The sequence below is a fragment of the Branchiostoma floridae genome, chromosome 4 (genome assembly GCF_000003815.2).
Source record: "Branchiostoma floridae strain S238N-H82 chromosome 4, Bfl_VNyyK, whole genome shotgun sequence".
Classification (NCBI taxonomy): Eukaryota; Metazoa; Chordata; class Leptocardii; order Amphioxiformes; family Branchiostomatidae; genus Branchiostoma; species Branchiostoma floridae.
In genome coordinates this window covers 5,733,484-5,755,887 of record NC_049982.1, presented here as the reverse complement: position 1 = coordinate 5,755,887, position 22,404 = coordinate 5,733,484, and the positions used below count along the sequence as shown (strand labels likewise).

The 22,404-nt window shown below is 42.0% G+C and overlaps 1 protein-coding gene and 1 long non-coding RNA gene across 11 annotated transcripts in view; both read left to right on the top strand.

Annotated features, from left to right (window-relative positions):
* Nucleotides 1–22,366, top strand: part of LOC118413477 — a 150,114-nt gene extending 127,748 nt beyond the window's left edge. For 9 of the 10 annotated variants that reach the window (XM_035816897.1, XM_035816898.1, XM_035816894.1 and 6 more), the window contains 27 exons: nucleotides 6,455–6,577; nucleotides 6,899–7,090; nucleotides 7,454–7,579; nucleotides 7,904–8,012; nucleotides 8,206–8,297; nucleotides 8,559–8,810; nucleotides 9,445–9,660; nucleotides 10,933–11,200; nucleotides 11,536–11,726; nucleotides 11,988–12,224; nucleotides 12,628–12,726; nucleotides 13,265–13,443; nucleotides 13,665–13,730; nucleotides 13,962–14,123; nucleotides 14,389–14,548; nucleotides 14,832–14,943; nucleotides 15,256–15,528; nucleotides 15,638–15,712; nucleotides 16,635–16,822; nucleotides 17,192–17,272; nucleotides 17,755–17,994; nucleotides 18,272–18,635; nucleotides 18,757–19,001; nucleotides 19,330–19,435; nucleotides 19,811–19,976; nucleotides 20,303–21,685; nucleotides 22,237–22,366. In XM_035816897.1, the coding sequence (XP_035672790.1) occupies nucleotides 6,455–6,577; nucleotides 6,899–7,090; nucleotides 7,454–7,579; nucleotides 7,904–8,012; nucleotides 8,206–8,297; nucleotides 8,559–8,810; nucleotides 9,445–9,660; nucleotides 10,933–11,200; nucleotides 11,536–11,726; nucleotides 11,988–12,224; nucleotides 12,628–12,726; nucleotides 13,265–13,443; nucleotides 13,665–13,730; nucleotides 13,962–14,123; nucleotides 14,389–14,548; nucleotides 14,832–14,943; nucleotides 15,256–15,528; nucleotides 15,638–15,712; nucleotides 16,635–16,822; nucleotides 17,192–17,272; nucleotides 17,755–17,994; nucleotides 18,272–18,635; nucleotides 18,757–19,001; nucleotides 19,330–19,435; nucleotides 19,811–19,976; nucleotides 20,303–21,685; nucleotides 22,237–22,267 (5,736 nt within the window). In that variant the 3' untranslated portion in view covers nucleotides 22,268–22,366. Of the gene's footprint in view, nucleotides 1–6,454; nucleotides 6,578–6,898; nucleotides 7,091–7,453; nucleotides 7,580–7,903; nucleotides 8,013–8,205; nucleotides 8,298–8,558; nucleotides 8,811–9,444; nucleotides 9,661–10,932; nucleotides 11,201–11,535; nucleotides 11,727–11,987; nucleotides 12,225–12,627; nucleotides 12,727–13,264; nucleotides 13,444–13,664; nucleotides 13,731–13,961; nucleotides 14,124–14,388; nucleotides 14,549–14,831; nucleotides 14,944–15,255; nucleotides 15,529–15,637; nucleotides 15,713–16,634; nucleotides 16,823–17,191; nucleotides 17,273–17,754; nucleotides 17,995–18,271; nucleotides 18,636–18,756; nucleotides 19,002–19,329; nucleotides 19,436–19,810; nucleotides 19,977–20,302; nucleotides 21,715–22,236 lie in introns of all 10 variants that reach the window. The other variant, XM_035816890.1, reaches the window with a different exon arrangement.
* Nucleotides 2,345–3,591, top strand: LOC118413493. Its single transcript, XR_004830871.1, has 3 exons — nucleotides 2,345–2,367; nucleotides 2,659–2,810; nucleotides 3,457–3,591. It is a non-coding gene; the product is annotated as an uncharacterized LOC118413493 (long non-coding RNA).
* Nucleotides 22,367–22,404: the final 38 nt, after the last annotated feature.

Here is a 22,404-nt window from a genome sequence, read left to right as displayed (position 1 = left end):
CTTTAACAGAACAAATACGCAATGTAACAACCCAGCGTAATTGAAATATGATTTTTTTCCCATCAAACAGTTCAAATCCACGCGGTCACACTATCTCTAGCCATTCCTATCGCATGGAACGATTCGTACGAAGATGTGAACTCAACTGCTTTCAGACAGTTGGAGGCCGACATTGTATCATCGGTTAGTATTTTCCATCTGTCATGTCTACTTTGCAACCCCAGACTAATGAACGAACGGACTTGAACTGGCGGAACACGATAGACATGAAGTAATGTAGATCGTTATTTTCTTTCTTGCTTGCGAACTCTTTTCAACTTAGGAATAACGCTTCACAGTTTGCTCCAACTCCCCAAATACCAAGAAAAGTGATGCAAGTAGTATTACATGGTCCTGCTCCTATAATACTACTGATGCATTTATCTATGTTTTTGTTTCAGATTTCGGACCTGTACAGCAGTATCCCAGGATTTTCTGGAGTAATAGTACAACGTATCAGGTAAAACGTTTTGTACGGATAAGATCGAATTTGCAACAACTTGCGTTGCTGTTAGTTCACCATAGTGTCTGTGGTACGCACACAACCACTTTATATTCTCTGTCAATACAAATAAATCAGGGCGGTACGAAGTCAGTCGAGCAGCTATCGAAACGTTGGCAGAGATAAAGGCATGCCTAGAGTACCAAAGATGACATTATTTAACAACCTGATGAAACTATTCACGCTTAGACCTTTAGATATCAAACAGTTATTACGTTGAGCTAAGCTTTTTTGTCCAATGTACGAAGTCGGCAAGACGCAGGTGTTGATGTCTCAATCGGCGTCCAGTTCGCCGGCAGTGACGCACCAGAAGAGGAACAGGTCGGCACGGTCCTCATCGCGGCCGCTCAAGGATCAGCACTGGCTGTTGGCGGGGTGGCTATTACAGACGTGGGGATAGGTATGGCAAATAAAGCTATCCTTTGTATACTTCAGGTATACTTCAGAATACGTTCTCATTGTTATTCTGTATTAAATTTCTTTATTGTTGATAACATAAAGTTTAGTTTGTCATAATACATTCTCAATGTGGTTTACATTTGACAAGACATTTTCACAGGTTCCCTTCCATATTCAACGTTTTACCTTTCTTTGAATGCAAGCTGACTGCAATAGCCAGGGATGCTAACGGGTTTACACATATGCTTTGCAGGGAACGAGACGGTAACGGGAAACTCGAGCTTGTGTGACTCTCTCACCTGCGCTGATCACGCCGTCTGTATTGAGATAGGTGATGGAGCCAAATGTGTCTGCCAGCTGGGGTATGAAGGCAATGGGACTATTCGATGCACAGGTACAGATGTTTTTCATAGAATTGTGACTTTTAGCAATGATTCTCATTATTTTGTAACATGTAGGATACGTAGCCAAATGGAAGAAAACATTTAAAAACAACTACTCGGCATGTAATAACTACTTTCATGTTGTCTCTTCTTGTTACTACGCAATTTCATAATAACATATTGATAGTTTGAAATAAGCTTTAATCGTTTACAATTTTCTTAAAGAATTTACTTCGTTTGCCATTTTAACTTAAAATCAAATCCCAGACTGAATGTTAAATGCTTCTATTCAAAGGTATGGCATCCACCACGACCACGTCTCAAACTACGCGTATGCCAACCACGACATCGAGTGAGCATTTTAACTTTCTTCTTTTATTGATATTTACAATCATTATAATAGACTATATGACTGAAAGTTTTCCTTTTTTTCAGTCGCTAAGTAGGTTACAATTATATGATGATAAAGGTATGGCATTCTGATTTGTTAAGGTAAATAAATAAGTTATGAAGTTGAACTTTTTGTAGTTTCAACTAACTAAGCGAATACACCATGTTCCTCAACGCAAAACTACGCAGCGTATTTGAAATATGATTTTGTTTTCCTTTGATAGTGCCAATCCACGCGGTCACACTGTCTCTAGCCATACCTCTCGCATGGAACGATTCGTACGAAGATGTGAACTCAACTGCTTTCAGAGAGTTGGAGGCCGACATTGTATCATCGGTTAGTATTTTCCATCTGTCATGTCTACTTTGCAACCCCAGACTAATGAACGAACGGACTTGAACTGGCGGAACACGATAGACATGAAGTAATGTAGATCGTTATTTTCTTTCTTGCTTGCGAACTCTTTTCAACTTAGCAATAACGCTTCACAGTTTGCTCCAACTCCCCAAATACCAAGAAAAGTGATGCAAGTAGTATTACATGGTCCTGCTCCTATAAAACCACTGATGCAGTTATTTATGGTTTTTTTTTCAGATTTCGGACCTGTACAGCAGTATCCCAGGATTTTTTGGAGTAATAATACAGCGTATCAGGTAAAACGTTTTGTACGGATGAGATCGAATTTGCAACAACTTGCGTTGCTGTTAGTTCACCATAGTTTCTGTGGTACGCACACAACCACTTGATATTCTCTGCCAATACAAATGAATCAGAGCGATACGAAGTCAGTCGAGCAGCTGTTGAAACGTTGACAGAGATAAATACGTGCCTAGAGTACCAAAGATGACATTATTTAACAACCTGATGAAACTATTCACGCTTAGACCTTTAGATATCAAACAGTTATTACGTTGAGCTAAACTTTTCTTGTCCGATGTTCGAAGTCGGCAAGACGCAGGTGTTGATGTCTCAGTCGACGTCCAGTTCGCCGGCAGTGACGCACCAGAAGAGGAACAGGTCGGCACGGTCCTCATCGCGGCCGCACAGGGATCAGCACTGGCTGTTGGCGGGGTAGCTATCACTGACGTGGGAATAGGTATGGCAAATACAATGCAAATGTAGAAAACAATGTTTTATCAAAGTTTTACTTTTTTTATAATTATCAAATTATAAATTAAAAACATAATGACTTTTTAATAGTGGGACCGCGTGGCACGATCGGCAGCGCGTTGGTCTCAAGCCCAAGAGGTCCCGGGTTCGAATCCGATTGCTGTGTCACCGATCTTGTGCCCTTGGGAAAGGCACTTTACACGACTTTCCTCACTTAACTCAGGTGTGAATGAGTACCTAGCTGCGGCTAGTGGCAGTGACAGGCCTTTGTGGTGGTGACAGTCCATAAGGGCATGTTCGGGCATGACGCACCCGCCATGAACTCCTTTACCATTAAAAAAAACATGTGCAGGCCAGGCAGACGGGTCGCCTACCATTGTCTTCCGAGAGACTTGCCAGCACTTTTTTTAAGAATACCTTCTCATTGCTATCTTGTATTAAATTTGGGCAAATCCCAACTTTCTAGATTGTTGGTACGATAAACTTTCGTTTGTTATAATACATTCTCACTGTGTTATGCATTTGACAAGTTCAACCGGTTCCATTCCATATTCAACATTTTACCTTTCTGTGAAGGCGAGCTGACTACAATAGCCATGGGCGATGACGGTTTATAAACACATGTTTTGCAGGGAACGTAACGGAAAAGGGAAACTCAAGTTTGTGTGACTCTTTCACCTGCGCCGATCACGCCGTCTGCATTGAGATCGGTGACGGAGCCAAATGTGTCTGCCAGCCGGGGTATGAAGGCAACGGAACTATTCGCTGCATAGGTACAGATGTAATAGAATTGTGACTTTTAGCAATGATTCTTATTATTTTGTAACGTATGGGATACGATGTCAAATGTTGGAAAACATGTACAAACAACAAGGCTTTTACTCCAATTTGTTTCATGGCTCATATAAACTACAGTCTATGCATCATAGACAGGAACGTCTACATTGTCTACTACATCTCAATGGGCCTACCTCGGTGTGCATTTCATCACTGTAAAGTACATCATCCATAATGAGATACTTTTTTATGTCAGTTTTTGTCTGTGCACATGTTTATCTTTATGCATATGTTTTCAATTAAGATATGAAAGCTTTGAAAATGATAGTATGATGTTTATGGGGTTATGTGTGTTACTGGACAGGAATTGACGTGCATCATTTATTTGTCTCTTCTGCCAGATGTTGATGAGTGCGTAACGGGAGCTCATGTGTGTCTCCGTGATGAGCTATGCTTCAACAGAGAGGGATCGTACGCCTGTGCCTCATGTTACCCGAACATAGCCCTGGTGGGAAGAGGGGCGGACTCTTCGGCTCCTGTCGACATCAAACGGAGGGTACCTTTTACTGTGCAGTCTACCGTTACGGTAGACTGTGACGTAGCTTATTCTTTCCTCTTTAACTGGTCATTGTACTCCGTGGAAGATGGCCAACCCTCTACAAAGATTGCCCTTCCTGAAAATGTCGAGACAACAGGATCTGAACTCACCTTACCGAAGAACGTTCTGCCGTACGGAAAAGTCGTCATCCGACTAGAGGTCACAGTGGAAGAGACGTTGTCAGGGCTCCGTGTTGTGATTTTTGCTGAGCAGTGGGTGAACGTATCATCTTCGGCTCTAGTGGCTGACATTGCCGGTGGCTCAGCGAAGTCACTCGCGCGTGGCTCAGACATCGTCCTCGACGCTTCGTCGTCTACAGATCCAGACGCCATGGTGACAAACTCCGCAGATTTTAACTACAACTGGACCTGTCTAACAGAATCAGGTAAGTCAAATATCATGATATTATGATATGTATTATCTTCAATTTGCTATCATCACATATAAATTTTTATAATATCTATAGACATTGTATACGCTGTAACGTTATACTCCAGAACATATGATAAGCTGTACCTTTTCAAAATAAAAGTTATGTATGTATGTACGTTCGTTGCCTATTGTTTTATTTTAATATTCTGGAAAAAAATACAAGTTAATAGCAGATGCCTTTTTTTAACCTAATGGTACAGGAAATTCATGTGACGACATTTTTGGCGATGGTGGAACCAGCCAATCGTACGTCATTTCTTCAAACAACCTCGAAACGAGTGAACGTGGGTTGACAGTGCAACTTACTGTGAGGTTCCAGGGCCGTATTCCAGGGACGACCGCCCAAACCCTAGAGGTTTTCCCGGTTGGATCTCCATCTGTTTCGATCAGGTAGGCACCTTGCAGGAGGAAAGTGTTTATACTAACTCCAAATCCTATGGGATGCTGTGTCGTTGAGCAATCTAGGAAGACCCGGTACCGTGTGTCTGTTGTCAAACATGAGGTATCTAGCGTTGGCTAGTATGCAAGGCCGACAGAGGAAGATGTGGGGCTGAGGGAATCAGGATTTGAATTGTCAGTGGAAGAAACCTTCCAATACGTCCACCTACATTCTAACAAGCTCTTTGGAAGTTGAATTTTTAGTCGAGAACTCAGCCTAATCAGTGGGAGGCTTTGCAAGTCAATAGAAATGTTCTATCGATCGATATCGTGCGGCATTGACTTTACTACATATGTTATTTTTTGCCTCTTTTCACAGGTGCTTCAGCAACTGTAACAGAAAAATCAACCCGTCGGAGAAGCTCGTTCTGGTGTCAGAGTGTTCTAACTGCGAGGAGAACGAACAGGTCAGTTACAACTGGACGTTACAACAAGCTCCGGACCAGTTCGGCAGGTCCGATTTGAACTGGGACACCGAGACCACCACGGGAAGGAACCTGCCTGATGTTGTCATCGAGCCAGGGGTCTTCTTGGTAAATCCTGCTTTTTGAGATCTAACGAACTTTTGTGTCGAGTAGCTTTTCGTGATCTGATTTTTTTTTAATGTAACTTACAGATTTATCTTGAAGTCAAACTACTATCAGAAAGCATATCCTTGATAGGAAATGCTGCTGGAACTTATGTTCACCTTTATAACTACCATCCATTTACATGTTCCCAAAGGCTTTGGGTGACTACGCGTTCAGAGTAGTAACAACACTGAACTACGGCCGTAAAGGGTTCTCTGAGTACAGTTTTGAACCGAACGAGCCGCCTGTGGAGGGAAACTGCACAGTCAGTCCGGACAACGGCACGGCCATGGTTACAGAGTTCATCTTTACTTGCACAGGTACTCGTCATGTCATATGGAAGATACGATTGACCTGAATATCCTTACATGATGGACGATGCATTCGCATATGCATCAGTAATAAGAAAATAATTTTTGCTTTTTTTGTTTTCGCAATGCTCGTATTAATACGACGAAACCAAATTGACATTGTATCCAATATCTCTACAGGGTTCTCTGACACAGACAAGCCACTGACGTACACCTTTCTCTTCAACACGGGTACTTCTTCCACGTTCTCTCCGCTGTACACGGGCACGGTATGTACAGATTTTCTCATTCACGTGATCATGTATCAAATACACTGTATACCTTATAATGAGAGTAGTTTTACGAAGACTGGCTTTTAGCCTATCGACTCGCTAAACATCAAAGGAAACATTTTGTGTTTTTTCATTCATATCAAGACATTATATTATATTATATTATATTATATTATATTATATATTGTTGCACTTCATTTAGTGCCAGGCATCAAATTTACGTTTCTTTACAGGAACCCCAAACACCACCACAGCTTCTTCCTGTTGGTCAAGAGTCGCGTGACTTTGTCGTAAGAATCCAAGTTCAAGTCTCGGATGCCTTAGGAGCTACATCGACTGTCGAGACTTCAGTTATGGTAATTTGTATGAAATTAAAATAGAATTAAGCGTTTTCTGTAAACCCAGTCGTTTAATCTAAGCCAAAAAAAGAAATTATACTATGACTTTGACAATGAAATCTAATATCTAACCGAGCAAATGCCCTTCCATCAATGACAAGTAAAACCGAGTGACTAGCACGCCCCCTCCCCCTTTTCAGTTGTACCTATATATTGACTCATTCTTTTGAATAATGTCGGATATTTGCTGTTCCGCCACTGGCAATGGAAGAAAGGTGAACTTATCGTAATGTGCAACTTACAACAAAGGGGTAAATCTGATGTCCACTTATGATGCAGGTCCTGGCACTCCCAGTAGAACACTCCACAGCTGTAGCCTCTCAGCTTGTGGTGGGAGAGAACAGCCCTCTTACCAAGCTGGTGCGGGAAGGAGACGCCAAGTCTTTGGTGCAGATGTCCAACAGTGTCACGTCTGTCTTAAACTCGGTCCCGGATAACGCCTCAGCCGAAGCAAAGAAGGCAGCAACCGAGGTGAGGGAATTGCACTCAAAAACTTATCATTAATTACTACATGTCCTGACTAACGTTAAACTGCCATTTACAACACAAGAAATTTGACGTTCTCAAATGTTTGACTGGTTAACAAGCCGAGAAATGAAGCCAGTGCTTCTGTGACGTCACTTAATGTAGATAGCACACGTGACTTCGTGAGCAGTGGATGAGTTGCAGATGGTCTACCTTGACATCTCTTGACAAAGACTGGAGTTGATCAGTCAAAAATCTAGTCCAATTACTTGTGTTGGACAGTTGTCAATGATTTGATGTCGGCAAATAGATTCAGTAGAACATGTTGCTAACATTTTTACTTTTTTGTGTTTAATCATGACAAAACAGGCTAGAGAGGCTCTGGTCAGCGCATTGACGACCATCAAACCTACAAGCGTGTCGTCTGTGAACCTTGTAGCGAGCGCGCTGGGATCGGCTACAGGCGGAGGGGACGAGGTGTCAGCGGATTCTCAGGTGTCTGTAACATAAAACACTATTGTGACATGCTAAACTTTTTTTCCAACACAAAGGTTTATACGGATCAAATTTTCAAAGACAACTGTCTCCTTCTCCAGGATCAATATTGATGATCAATCACCTCAGAGTGTAAACTCGCGAGAGTTAAAGACATGTGATCTTCTTAACAAGTGATCTTGATCCTGATCCTGATGCCCTCCTTTATACCTTTTACAAGCTAATGATATTATTCTACTGTGGACAACCCTCCACACACGATCAATGATGTGCCGTCCATATACATGTAAATAATAGCATTGCTTGCCCTTCTTCCATGCTCAGGTTGCCGCTGCAAATTCGTTAAAGAACATGGCGGGATTTCTTCAGAGCATACCTTCCGAGGATCTGGAAATAGGCCAGATAGAAAAGTCGTCTTCATTCATGTTTACAGGTAAGTTCTATATATATCCCCACCCCCTTGTAGTTCTACCTACCTTCATTCTATATGTGGATGAAGAATGTTTACAATGAAGATATTATAGGACTTATCCCAAAGCTGATTTCCATCTTCTTGCTCATGTACAATGGATGCTGAAATGTTTATTCTGCTTTTTGAATTATAAGCGTGTTTTGTACTTTTACAGCCGTAGTCAATGTAATGGCCGGGTCATCGAAGGTATCTGATAAGTCCAAAAGCTCTGAAGATGGGGAGACTGACAGTGATCAACTTGAAAAGGTAAAATCATCGAAGAATTACTTTTAATCTCACACGTATCAGGTTAAATCACACAAATCATGATGGGTGCGGTCCTGCTGAATTGCCTTGCATTTCTTTTTACGCAGCTACAACAGCATTTGTTTCTTTATACTTTTATTAAGTTTCTCCATGGCAAAGGGGGGGGGGAGGGCAATACAGGTGTACATACCTCCGTTAGTTGTCTCTCCCGTGACCATGATCACCAATTTGGTGACCATTTGTGTCGTCGTTGTTTTCCAGGCCAAGCAGGCAACGCAGGACATCTTCAATGCCATAGACACCATGAATGAACTGATGATCAACCGGAAACGACCGAACGAGAAGCCGACCGTGATCACCCAGGGTCCGTTCGAGATGGCCCTGCAGAGGCAGAACTGTCGAGACATGCGGTCCCAGATCGTCAGGCCCTCGGAGAACAGCGACACGTGGTTCCGGATCCCGGATGCCTCCGCACTGTTCGGACAGTCTTGCGGCCAATCCGTTGGATTAGAGGTGACTTTTATTATTCCCTTTTGGCACACAATAACGACACTAGTACTAAGAGCACAATCCAACGATGTAAATAATGATTACGTATAACCTGTCTACGATGAAGTGAAGCACGTACATCGCATAGCAATCGTCTTAGCAAAGGATATTGGGTATATGGTTGAGCTGACACAGCAATAACAACACTCAGTCTGAAAAAAAAAAAGATTATAGAAACGATTATGAAAGATTTAGTTTAACCTGCCTATAATGAAGTAAAGCATGCACATCGCAAAGCAATAGTCTTAGCAAAGGATAGATATATGGTTGAGCTGACTCAACAATAGCAGTACTAAAAGAACGATTTCACGATTTTGCAAAAAATGATTACATTAAACCTGCCTATACTGTAGCGAGGCACGCACATCACATAGCAATCATCTTAGCAAAGGGTAGATATTATTATATTATTAATCTGATTCAGTGCTCAATAACGACACTAAAAGGACAATTAAAACGATTTTAAAATTACCTTTAACTTGCCTATGATAGAGTGAAGCACGTACATCGCATAGAAATTTCTGACAGAAAAGGATACATATATGGCTGACATTTTGACATCAACTGTATCTATCCTTCCTATTTCTTTACACAACAGAACTACCATACGTCCCTGAACCCATACTCCTACGCCGACACCTCGGGCAAGATCAAGTCACCAGTGGCGTCGCTCAAGTTCAGAGGAGATTCGGGTCCTGTCGGGGTCAATGACCTGCAGGTCCCCATCGACGTCATGATGCCGCAGAAACCAGGCGCCGTGGTGGTGCAGGCAGAGCGCGGGCAGACTACTCCAACCGGCCAGGATGTCATGTCGGTGAGAAACGAAATGCAATCAGACTATCATTGTGTGTTTTATTCAGTTCAAGGTTCATTAGCAAGCGTTGTTGTACAGCTTTAGGTACAGCTTTAGAATATAAGTCTTCAACTCATAAAAACACGTTTGAGAAGATCCACGCAAGTCTCGGACCTAGTCCCTTGATCTTGCGAGATTATGTAATTCCGTTATCAGGTTGCACTGAGTATGCAGACTAAAAGATCTCTGATTGAAGAATTATTTCATTAATAACCCTCATCCGACCGTTACATTTTTACGACGAATCTGACCGTATGGGGTCATTTTTGACCCCATTTTGTTTTGCTCATAGACATATTTCTGCTGGCTTATTTTGTCATTTCTATGTATTTACTGTTTCACTAACCTATGAAAAATATTTTGACAAGTTTTGGTGTCAGTAGTTATTACTCATTATCATAATTTATGCAGAAAATGAGGAAAACCCACATTTGCTCTGAAAATCCACCATACTAAACTTACTTAAACAATGTTTTGTTTTATCAATTTCTAAACAATAATTGTGGTGATGCAATAATGCTGATAGCATAATAATGCTATTTAACAAGAAAAAATACAATATTTGTGAAAAGTAACGAATTTATTACTTAATTATGCACCATATTCCGCCATCTAAACACATACATACAATAACTCTTGTCTATTTTCCCGCAAAGATCTTTCTTGTAGGTTCCTTCTGCACATTCTGTCCATATATTGTTTTTTAATTAATTAGAAACATTTTCACTTTCATTAGCATAGGTAATTACTGCGTATTATCATAATTTATGCAGAATGTCGAAAAACTGTGTTTTACACTAAAATACTAAATTTCTTTCAAAATATTCGGTGTTTACTCATCTAAGCAACTATAACTTGTTGCTGCAATAGCAAAAATGAGGAATGCCTTTTATTTATTGAAATATCTTGATATTTATGTAATTAATGATTCATAATTGGCTGGGGTCATTTTTGACCCCACCGAACAAGACACAAACTTTCAAGTATAGCTTATACAATAATGGGCAAAACTCGGCGAAAAATTGGTAGATGTTGTAAGACATGTATACAAACAAATTCATGGAAGGAATTTTTCCTCTGATGAAAAATGTTGCTGTGGCAGATTAAAATATACGCCTGGGGTCAAAAATGACCCCATACGGTCGGATGAGGGTTAACTTACTGAGGAACCTCTTCAACGAGCTTTTTGGAGACACATTTACTACTAGTAACAGAAAGAACGTCTATTTTCAGATGCATACTTTCAACGTTACCGAAGCAGAAAGCTCTGTCCATGTCACTGTCACGCCCGACGTGGAAGGGATACCAGTCCGTCTGTTCCTGGGCATCAACAGCGCCCCCTCTCGACAGGTCTATAACAGGACAGCGTCCTTGCCATTGGTGGTGGATTCATTGTACTCAATCCCATTAGGAAACAACACGTACCTTCGGCCAGATCCCTTCCAGTGGTTTTTGGCCGCCAGTGACTTGGAACTAACCGGATCTGAACAACTGTTTCTTGGTAAATTCCCCCTTTTCTCAATGTTACGATTTGAATTTTGCGGAATTAACTGTCAATTACATTTTGATGTGATAATACTATTCACCAGTTATTAAAATCCTAATGCACGAGCTTGTTGTTTGCGATGTACAGGCAGTCGGTCAAATTAGGCCAGGTACTGTATTATAAGGGCGGGCTTCATATTGCTTACACATAAGCTCGTGTTTTATTCACTTCTGCGACATTGATAGCGCCTACAACGAAAGTAGCAAGCTGTCTGCGTCCATACGTCACAATGGGCATGAGAAACAAGGAATCTAAACGTTTAAGTATCAAAACTCTCTTTCGTTTCAAAGGTGTGGACCACGAGCCTTTTACAAACGACACAACCACCAACAGCACAGTAAAGTGGGGTGACCTGTCAGAAGCTCTGGAACTTGGAAAGGGTGGAGTAAACTTCACTTTGAACTACACCCTCAAGATATTCACTTCAAAGTGCCTGTTCTTTGATGAGGGTCAGCAGCAATGGATCTCCGATGGATGCGAGGTTAGCATACATGTCTCCATTCCCAAAAAAATGGAGGTACAGTTTTTGGTGTGTGTGTGCGTATGTGTGTGTGTGTGTGTGTGTGTGTGTGTGTGTGTGTGTGTGTTTGTGTTTGTGTGTGCCTGTCTGTCTGTTTGTGTTTCCGGATATTTATTGTCCTGCATCTTGAATTAACACCAGCTGCCATGCACTCGCGAAACGTACTGACATGTTATCTGTCGTAGCTGTTCGTCAAACATTTCTCTATGTATTTTTCTCCAGGTTGGCCCACTGACCAGCACCTACCTGACTCACTGCTTGTGCAATCACCTCACCGCGTTCGGCTCCGACTTCCAGTTCTTCGTGGCGCCGAATTCCCTGAACATCTTGTCGGCACTGCAGGGTTTTGCAAACATCGGGGAGAACCCGTCTGTAGTCATCACCATTGGAGTGCTGTTCGGACTTTATCTTGTGGCTGTTATATGGGCAAGATGGGAGGACAAAAAGGACGTGTCGAAGGTACTTTAGACGACTTTGATGAAGTAAAGCTAGAAAAATAATTCCCCACTGCTTTAAGCTGCAGCTGATTCTGACGAACTTGACAATGAAGATGTGAGGCATGGTCATCAAAGGTCATCATGATTATTGTGTTCACCCAACATGAACCAGTGGTCTTTCGTTATGTCATACGTTTTCATTACAAAGCAATAATGGTAATGTTGCATACTTCGTTAATATTATCTTTATTGCAAACTCATGCCCGAAAGCTAATTAATAGAATACATGAAAGTACAATGATGATAAGGATACCGAATGGTATACAATAACAAAGTGGACATTAAGTGAAATAGTCATCAACTAGTGATGCTTCTAATCTAAAATGAATGCTATTGGTTAATAACGAGGAAAATTTCTTTTAAAGGTGGGTGCAACAGTGTTGAAAGGTGCAGGCAGAAACAGCCAATCATATCAGGTCCAGGTGTTCACGGGGACGCGTGCTAACGCAGGAACCAGTTCACAGGTGAGTCATAAATCGTGTAATAAGTATTTACCATTTTTATATGCACAAATGTTTGTGTTTCCTAGTTTTTACCATTGTTTCAAGAAACCTAATGTAGTGGAAATTTAATTCATGCTTTTTACCTATTTTGAAGTATACAGCGATATTGTTTTCAATGTTCGACGTTGGCTGATATCATAATAACAGTTGGCAAAACCGTGCTTATTGTACACTTCAGTATCACAACATAGTCATAGAATGTAGTTCCTTGCACCTTTGTATTTTCCTTATTTTACATGTTGTTTTTACCTGCAATTAGCCCTCGGGCAAGAATTTGCAATAAACATATATATATTGTAAATGTCAATTTCAGACTTTGTAAGCCTGCAACGTGGTATCAAGAAGTATGGCAATATATCTGCATCATAAAATGTGTGCATATGTGCGTATGTATCACTGAGATTGTGGTCTAGTTAATGCCTTGGTCTACGAGTGATTACTAGTCTACATCATTATACCTTATTTATTCCAATCCCTGGTGTGATTTCATGCCCCGCAGGTGTTTCTCGTGCTGAAAGGAGAGCGAGGGCAGTCCGGTCCGCATGTGCTGGAAGACAAAACTCGCATCACGTTCAAGCAGGGTGCGGTGGACACATTCGTGGTGACGTCACCCTTGCCCCTGGGTCCTATTCAGTCTGCCCATATTTGGCACAATAACATCGGACCCTACCCGTCATGGTAAACTCATTTCTGATTTTGTTATTGTGCAAGAACTTTAAAGTATAAAATGTTGCTTTTTTTCTACACGAAATAGTTTTCCAATAGCATATCTATCACATCAAGACTTAAGTTTCTGATTACCGTAAATTTACCGAAATGTCCATTCTTGGTAATAATGCTGGTCCTCGGTTAACGTTATATATGATTTAGACATAACATATATTTGTTCCCTCTATCAGGTTCCTAGAGCAAGTTATCGTCACCGACCTTCAAGAGGACGCGAAACACGTGTTCCTGTGCAAAAGGTTGGTTTGCCCTTGTATTTTGTTAAATGATGTTAAATGTTGTATGTCATGTTTTGTGTGGCCGCCATAAATACTTTATTGTTTTGTTTCAACAATGCGCGTAGCATTTCGATAAAGCTGCTGTCGGAGGTAGAGACAGTAGACATTGCAGATTTTTTACATCGTTTTAATACATAAGTGTGTTGCTTCATTTGTGAAGTGTTGAAAATATTTTTTCGTACTTTTAATTAGTTGGCTGGCTGTGGAAGAGGGCGACGGTAAAGTAGACCGAGAGATTTACAAGGCTACGGACAAGGACCTGACCCGGTTCGGTCGTCTCTTCTCCACAAAAACGTCTAAAGATTTCCGAGATGGCCATCTGTGGTTTTCTGTGATTGGTCGGCCAGCAACAAGGTGGGTGCATTTATCAGCACTTGGACAATGATCTCCTCGACGAGGACAAACCTTTTGCTTGGTTAACGTTATCTTTTTTGTTACGGTGCAAAAGAAACATACTTCAACAACCAAATCACATTAGGACCACATTTTGTCATTTAAAGCTTAAGTTAACAAACACTGCACCATGTTCGATTGTCGAGTAAAAAGTGTATTTGAAAAAAATTTGTTGTTTTGTCCAATATCTCTACCCGTAACGACCATTTGTTTTACACCTTCGCAGCCCATTCACTCGAGTTCAGCGGGTCTCCTGCTGCCTGTCCCTGCTGATGTGCACTATGCTCACCAACATCATGTTCTTCGGCAAGGGAGACACTATGCAAAAGCCACCTCCAGTCTACATCCTGGGGTTCGAAGTACAGTTCCCCATATCCTGGGGTCAGGTACGTACTATACGTTCTGACCACATGCCGTCAATCATATCTTCTCAGTTCGGTTTCATTTTTCACTGAAAATATCAAATTCTAAAAATCATTGGCTTAACTTGACGGTTAGGTGCATTTACTCACTTTCAGACCGCGTAACTTCATTTCATCTCAAGTAAAATGTAGAGGATGAGAGCTGGCAAAATGCTGTCCAGTGTCATTTTACAGTCTTTTAGACTGAACTGAGTACCAATGCCTAGGTTTGTTCCCTACCTTTGATCTGATGTCACTGCAATTACAGATCATGATCGGCATCCAGAGTGCTCTGATGGTGATCCCGGTGAATCTGCTTATTGTCCAAATCTTTCGAAACTGCGCGGCGAGACCTTCCAGGAAAATCAAGGGGAAACCAGGTGACTATTGTATTTTTTGCCAGATTCGTATCCACGACTAAACAAGTGTCACAAGCATATCCATCTTACACTTGAAATATTTGCTGCATGACATATGTGAACGGAGCTTTTCTTCTTTTGTGCTCCCAAGAATATGTTTACCGCTGTTTTGTGTTTGTGACTACATCGATGCGAATCCGAAATATTATCAACCACTTTTGAAAACACTGTGTTGCTAAAAGAGAGTAGTGCAATATGATCCTAGTCGCTATGCAATATCTCAGGTACTTTCAGTGAATTGTACTAGCAATATAATGAAACGTTATTTTGTAGTTGACATGAGACACATACCAAGGAAAGATCCCGAGGGCAGAGCATCATCAGCGAGTTCGTCCGGGACGAAGGCTGATCCTGCTTTCGCCGGGAAATCGACGACATACGAAGTTTTATCGGAAGGAGAAAGCACATCCAGTGCCGAAGCAAGTGAGACGATTAGTCAAGCTGCAGAACGGAAGGAATCCTCGCACCAAACAATCGTTTCGGTAGAGGAGGTTGGACATACGGATGATGGTGCCGATAACGTGGAGGAAAGCTATGACGCCACAGGTTTGCAATTTGCATTCTTCTATTGTTTGTCTCATAAGCTGATGCTCATTTCTGGTATAGGTAGATGTCTTGCATTGTGTCGTTATCAAGACAGTATTTTGTATTTCAGTTATGAAGGGGGACCCGTCGAAACTGGCAAAGAAGAAGAAGAAACGCCTCTTGCCCTGGTGGTGTATTTTCTTCGGTAAGAAGTTTACTCGTCATTTGATGAAATTAGTCATTTCGTAGATTTGTTTTAGGTCCCAGTCCCAACAGACGGCGATCGTAATGCGATCTAGCTGCAACATGAACTAGTTTCATGCAACTCGTTATTTCATAGTTTGAACATCACGGAAATGTTTGACTGCATAGACAACATAACGCACAACGCGTAAAATGATACGTTTTTATTCATGAAATTCGCTGAAAGATCTGTCAATATGTTAGGTCGCAGCGAGGTCGCCGTCCTAGTAGAATGGGTATGTTAAGGTGGGGTCACACATGCGTATATATTCAAGTCCGTTTGAGGTTCGTTTGAAGCTCTTAGTCTCTACCAGGCTCCACAGGTCGCGGTAAAAATAGTACAAATTGGACAAATAGATACATAACATACCAGATGAGTTAGCTGACCGAGAAGTATGGTTAGCGACCCAGCTAACTCGTCTGACATGTTACCTGCTTACGTTTGTTCAATTTATATTATTTTTCCAACGACCTGTGGGGCCTGGTGGAGGTAAATACCCCCATGCGCGCCTCATACGGACTTAAATATATACGCAGGTGCGACCCCACCTTTAGGGCGCGGTCACATAGGTTGTGCGATCGTCGTACGATTTTGATGCTGCGCCATAGGATGCCTTAAGATGCCATAGGACTTTGTCTGATTTTGCTTCTTTCTATGTATGACATTCAAATGTCCATCGATGGCTTTCCAGTGGTAATTAATAATTCTAAAATTTTACGCCTCCGCGTAATGTAATGTAAAATTAAGACAAAAAGCACTTCATAATTCTAAAATGTAACTGTGACTTTTTTTACGCCTTCGCGTAATGTGATGTAAAATTAAGACAAAAAGCACGATACACGTTTCTCTAGATCTTTTGCTACCGTTTATGTTTGTGTTTCAGCTTGGTTCCTTGTGTTTGCTACGTGTTCCTTGTCTGCCTTCTTCACCATGCTGTACGGGTTCGAGTACGGGCGGGAGAAGGCCGAGGCCTGGGTCCTTACCTTCCTCACGTCCTTCTTCTTCGACTTGGCCATCTCCCAACCCATCAAGATTCTCCTGATAGGTTTTCTCTTTGCGTTGATAATCAAGGTACATCAAAATGGACATCATCGTATTCCCTCGTGTGGTTGTAAACTGTTTGAGACACATTACCTCCTACAATGTTTCCCTACTTCGTACACCAACGTTATGAAAAAAACTTGCCCGTACATTTTCACAATCACAAAGAAGCGAGAGGTCGAATTCATTTAGTTGATTGTAGTTTTTACTTGTGGTTAACCCAGTGAATATGCATCGCATGCAAGAAAAGTATCAGTTCATTCATTCAATCAGTCAGCCACTCAGTCAGTCACTCAGTCAGTCCTTCTTACTGCTATAAAGGGCATTGCAATATGAACATTCTGTAAGATATGTTCTATATATCAAGGGGTACTTAAACTATATCTTTCCATATCTAAGAAACCTGATTCGTTGGAAGACGACGTTCCTCCAGCTCAACTTTACGAGGACGAGGAGTTTGCTGGACTACAATCTGATGAGGCGAGTGTCTCATGTATTTCCTTTACATTCTCTTGATACGCAGCTGTTATATAGCACTGCATGTTTGACTCTGTCTCTGGCGCTTACAACCAGTAAGATAATGAATTTTGAAAAGTTTAGTTGAGAAATGAACTTGTCCTAGACAAGCACAATAGAGTTTGAATTATTCACTTGTAGAACTGATTACTGTTTTCTTCATTTACTATTTCACTGCACATCTTAAGTTTTTCAACTTAACTGTAATTGTTTTGTGGTGGCTGTCTGAACATCAGCAGGAGCTCCCTTGCCCATGAGGATAATGATGCAGCAGTCATGAAATATCACGATAAATGTTGATGAGTAAGATATCAACCAGACATTGCCAGCAACTATGCGACACGTAACAATTCTTGAATACACAAATATCTAATTCCTTTTATTCAAAGTTTGATACAAAACACGTATGCCATTGAACCAGATGTCTTACTATTATATTTTGCTAGATTGAAGACCCGATCGACGAGACTGCCCCAGAACAGACTGGACCTCCGGATCAGGGTGCACTGGCGGTTGCTAGAGAACAGCGATTTGTAGAACTGGGCTTTAGAGATGCGTGTTACGACTTCGTGTTCTACATCAGCTACATCTTACTCTTACTGGTCATAGCGAATGGAAACAGAGACCAGTACTTCTACCGGATGTCCACCCATCTGCGAGGCACATTTGTGGAGCCTTTCTCTGAGGTACGAATTTAACAGCTTAGAACAATGAAATTTTGGGCTTAGTCACTCCTAGGCAAAATGTAACTTCAGATTCTAGAGGTGAGCAATTAGCTGTTCTGCCTCTCGACATTGTGATTTCGATGGTAAAGTTGGATAGAAAATAAACAATTATAGATGCCAGCTTATTCATATGACGGTCTAAATGTTGAGCGTTGTTAGAAATATTGGCCACTTGGAGATTATAATCTTTAAGACGGATAGAAAACAAGTTACTGATACGTCTTGTTTTACTTTTCAGGTCAACGACTTTGAATCGTTCTGGACATTCGTCAGAGGAAGCATCGTGTCAGATCTCCACGACGTTAAATGGTATAACGAAGAGCCACTCAATAGGCCAGGCTTTCTGTCGGACACCAGTTCGTTCATCGTCGGGCATCCAAGGCTGCGCCAGGTCCGCGTGTCTCCAGACGTAAGCTGTGACGTGCCCGATCCCATGATGTCAGTAGTGACTGACTGTGACAGCCTCTACAGCCTCCTGGGTAGCGACGATAGCAGTTATGACGTCGGATGGACACGTGTTAACGTGACTTTTGACGTAAGCAGCAGGGAGAACGTTTCCGACGACCAGGTGCCATGGATATACGAGCCTGCGTCACTAAGCGGTAAGACGAACATGAATTTTGCCAGACATGTTCGTTTCACAGAAAACATTCATACTAAGTTTTAAAGAAGTGAATATGCAAATTACTTTAAAATGTCTTTGATTATGTTCTTATCATGCAGCGGCTGTGCCTGACACCGGTGAGCATGGCACCTACTACGGCGGAGGGTACATTGTAGAGCTATCCAACAGCAGCAACGCCGACATGGACATTATAGATGAACTGCAGGACGTGGGCTGGATAGATGACAACACGAGGGCAGTCTTCATAGAGTTCATCGTGTACAATGCAAACGCAAACCTGTTCGCAGTCTTCAACTTACTGGCTGAGTTTACCAATCTAGGGAGAGCCTTCCCTCAAAGCGAGGTAATCATCTTTAGCCCTTTTGATTGGACAGGCATTATATATCGTTTGTGGGCTCATTTCCCAACGTCCATCACTTTTTAATTACTATTATACAGGAACTCTAAGCGAGAAACTATAAACATAGTAATGGCGACCACCACAAATGACGATGATATTACTTTTACCTTTACTATAGTATCAAATCATTATCATCACGAATGATGATGAAATAGAAAAGAGATAATTTTTTTGTCTTTTTCCCCACAATATATTTACACGATCCTTTATGTTGAAAAATATCAACAGCTATGATGGTGTATTTTTGCATTTCTTTTTTTTTTTTTTGCAGATTATGATTGTCCGCTTGTACCCGTACACGACAGCCTGGGGTTTCGTTCTGCTTGGATGTCACGGGGTCTTCTTCCTCATCACGCTGTATTTGACATACCGAGAAGGTAAGAGAGAACTTTGGCTTCCTTGGCTTGTAAATACATGTAATCTCTGTTGTTTAATGCATCTACTTGCGAAGAACTTAGCGTGTCATTTCTGGTAACAGACTTCTATATGCTATTCTTTTGATTAAACATATATTACTCACTTGACAAATGTTCAAGAATTGTAATCTTCAACTGTCCGTCCAGTGGTTTAGATTCAATTGAAAAATTAGGATTTTTTCCTGGATGCGAGACCTTTATGTCGTAATCGACAATCAATATGATCGAGGTAGCCATTTGGATAGTCACCAAACTTGCATATGCTCTTTCGTACTGGGCTGGGTTAGTGCATTTCTTGTATTTTGTATCCAACACTCTCGTGCTCAACTGCTCCAGCTCGCCGCATTCTGACGCTGGGGACGGAATACTTCAAAATGTTCTGGAGAGTAGTGGAGCTCGTTCTGTCCCTGTTGGCTCTGGCGGAGGTCGGAGTTCATCTCTACACCGCTTACCTGATTCTCGGGTTCAACAACAGCCAAAACAGTGACAACGGGGACCAGAGGTAGGTATTACATGTATAACATGGTACCTGTTTAAGCTATACCTTCGTTTGTTAAACACTATGTATCCCGACATTGATTCTAACGCAGTACTGTATAGACTGTTATAGACGGAATGTCATATGTATCTTATGCTTTTATATGATTGTATAGGCTGTTATGGACGGAGATCGTAGCTTTCATAGTATCCAGTGGTAGAATTTAGAACACTATTTTACTTCACGGAAACACCCAACGGACATCTGTAGGTTTCTCCTGTGATTTAAGTAGCCTTGATTTCTTCAGGTGACATTTGCTTTTGACATTTACCTTTTGTATTATCCCGCAGGTACAACAAATACAAACAAGCTGCCAGCTGGGAGAAAATCAACACGTACATCATCGGTTGGCTGGTCTGTGTGGCGTGCTTAAAACTGCTGTACCTATGCCGATTCAGCAAAAACATACAGCGTGGACCCAAAGTGGCGAGAAAGGCTTGGGCACCATTGTCCAACTTCATGATTATGTTTACCATTTTCTTCACGGCCTACTCCCTGTTTGCGCACCTTGTCTTCGGCGCCAAACTGGGCATGTACGGAACATTCATTCGGACCTTGGAAACGTTGTTTTCCGTCATGCTCGGAGACATGAACTACGACACAGTTAAGTCTGCTAATGACATTCTTGGACCGCTGATGCTGTTGAGCTTCGTCGTCCTTGTCTCTAACATCCTGGTCCTCATGTTCCTAGCCATTCTTAGCGATGCCTACTCCGAAGTCGTCGAGGAGGAACAAATCCAAGGCAAATCCGAAAATGATAAAATCAAGGACTACGCCATGTACAGGCTCAGGAAGCTTCTTCAGAAAAAGCCCAATAGTGTCGACATTGCCAAACACACGTGCACATCTGAAGCAGAAATCTCTACAATAAGCGACAGACCGATATCAATTCCCACCAGACACATGGATGGAAAGTCGCGCATGGATTATGTGTCCGAAGAAAAGAATACTTCAGAGAATGAGTTGGAACAAAGAGGGTTGGAGGAGGACTGGCAGATGTTACGATCATATTACGTGGGTAAACTTGACGTTGAAGATCCGGTCATTACGTGGTCAGAGGATCCTTACAGAGAAAAAAGGCCAGAGATCGAGATAGCTCGGCGGCGCAGCTCAACATGTCATCCGAGACGTCCCTCATCTGGGATTGACGAGGCGGTGGTTCACGAGAGCCAGATCAGTGAGACGGCAGGGTCGGCCGACATGGCGTCGTCAGTGGATGTTACTGGAGGGAACCAACAAAACGGGGTCGGGACGACTGGCCGCTGCAGCTCAGGAGTTCAGACAAGACGTCGCTCTTCTGGCATCCTCCACACGACGAGCGAAGCACGCTCTTTAGATAACGAGAGCAAGTGCGATGGCCCAGCGGGATCGTTGCGATCGGTCAATGTTGCTGAGGAAACTAGGCAAGAAGAAAACAGGACAGTCGGGCGCCGCAACTCAGGGATGCCTGACACCCTCCCATCCACTGAGATTGAAGATGATTCGCCAAACAATACTTCGATTCGCGAGAGTAACCGCGGTAACCAGGCAAGACCAGTGGACTTGGCGTGGGCGGCCGGTCCTAGTGGAGAAAAGCAGGAGGGAGAGGTCGGAACAGATCGAGGCTCGGGCCGTCTCCTCAAACGCCAATCCACCATTGTGTCCTTCGGCGGCGTTGAACTACCACTTCCCGGGTCAGCTTCACAACTTTAATGCCATATTGGTATATGCCTTTCTGTCTTCACATTAATCACTCTACTCCATTCCAGATTCTACTGTAGAATAGCCGAGTGTCCATCTTGTTCTAGCTATTGCACATTGTCCTTGTAATACTATAGAATAGCTCAGTGTCCATCTTGTTCTAGCTACTACCCATTGCCTTTGTAATACTGTAGAATAGCTCAGTGTCCATCCTGTTCTAGCTATTGTCCATAGTCTTTGTAATATTCGTGTCGTGCCAGGGTTATGGTTCGCTACTAGTCGCACGGTCGTCTGTAACGACCCTTCAGCTCTTAAAATCAGTGTGCTTCTGAGTATTGTTTTCATTTGTGTATCGATCTTTTGAAATGATCTTCGTTGAACAGTCTTTGTCCAGTTCCTCACTTGTCATCATTGTCACCGTATTTCTGTCGTAGATACTTGTCTGTACTTGTCTGTAGAGTAGTCACGATCTAGTTATCTTAGCTCAAAATGCTTCATCCACTCTAGATACGTTAACTCAAATCTCGAATTTTTCTCACTTTAGGGTTTTCGACTTGGAAGTTGAAGACGTTTGATGCACAGAGATGGAATGGGCAGTATTAAATATTGTCTTCACATTCGAGCTTTTAATACATCCGCGTCATACCGTTTCGAAAGCGCCGTATTGTTAAAATGGCACTTTTATATCCTTGACGTGTCCAACAGAGAGTTC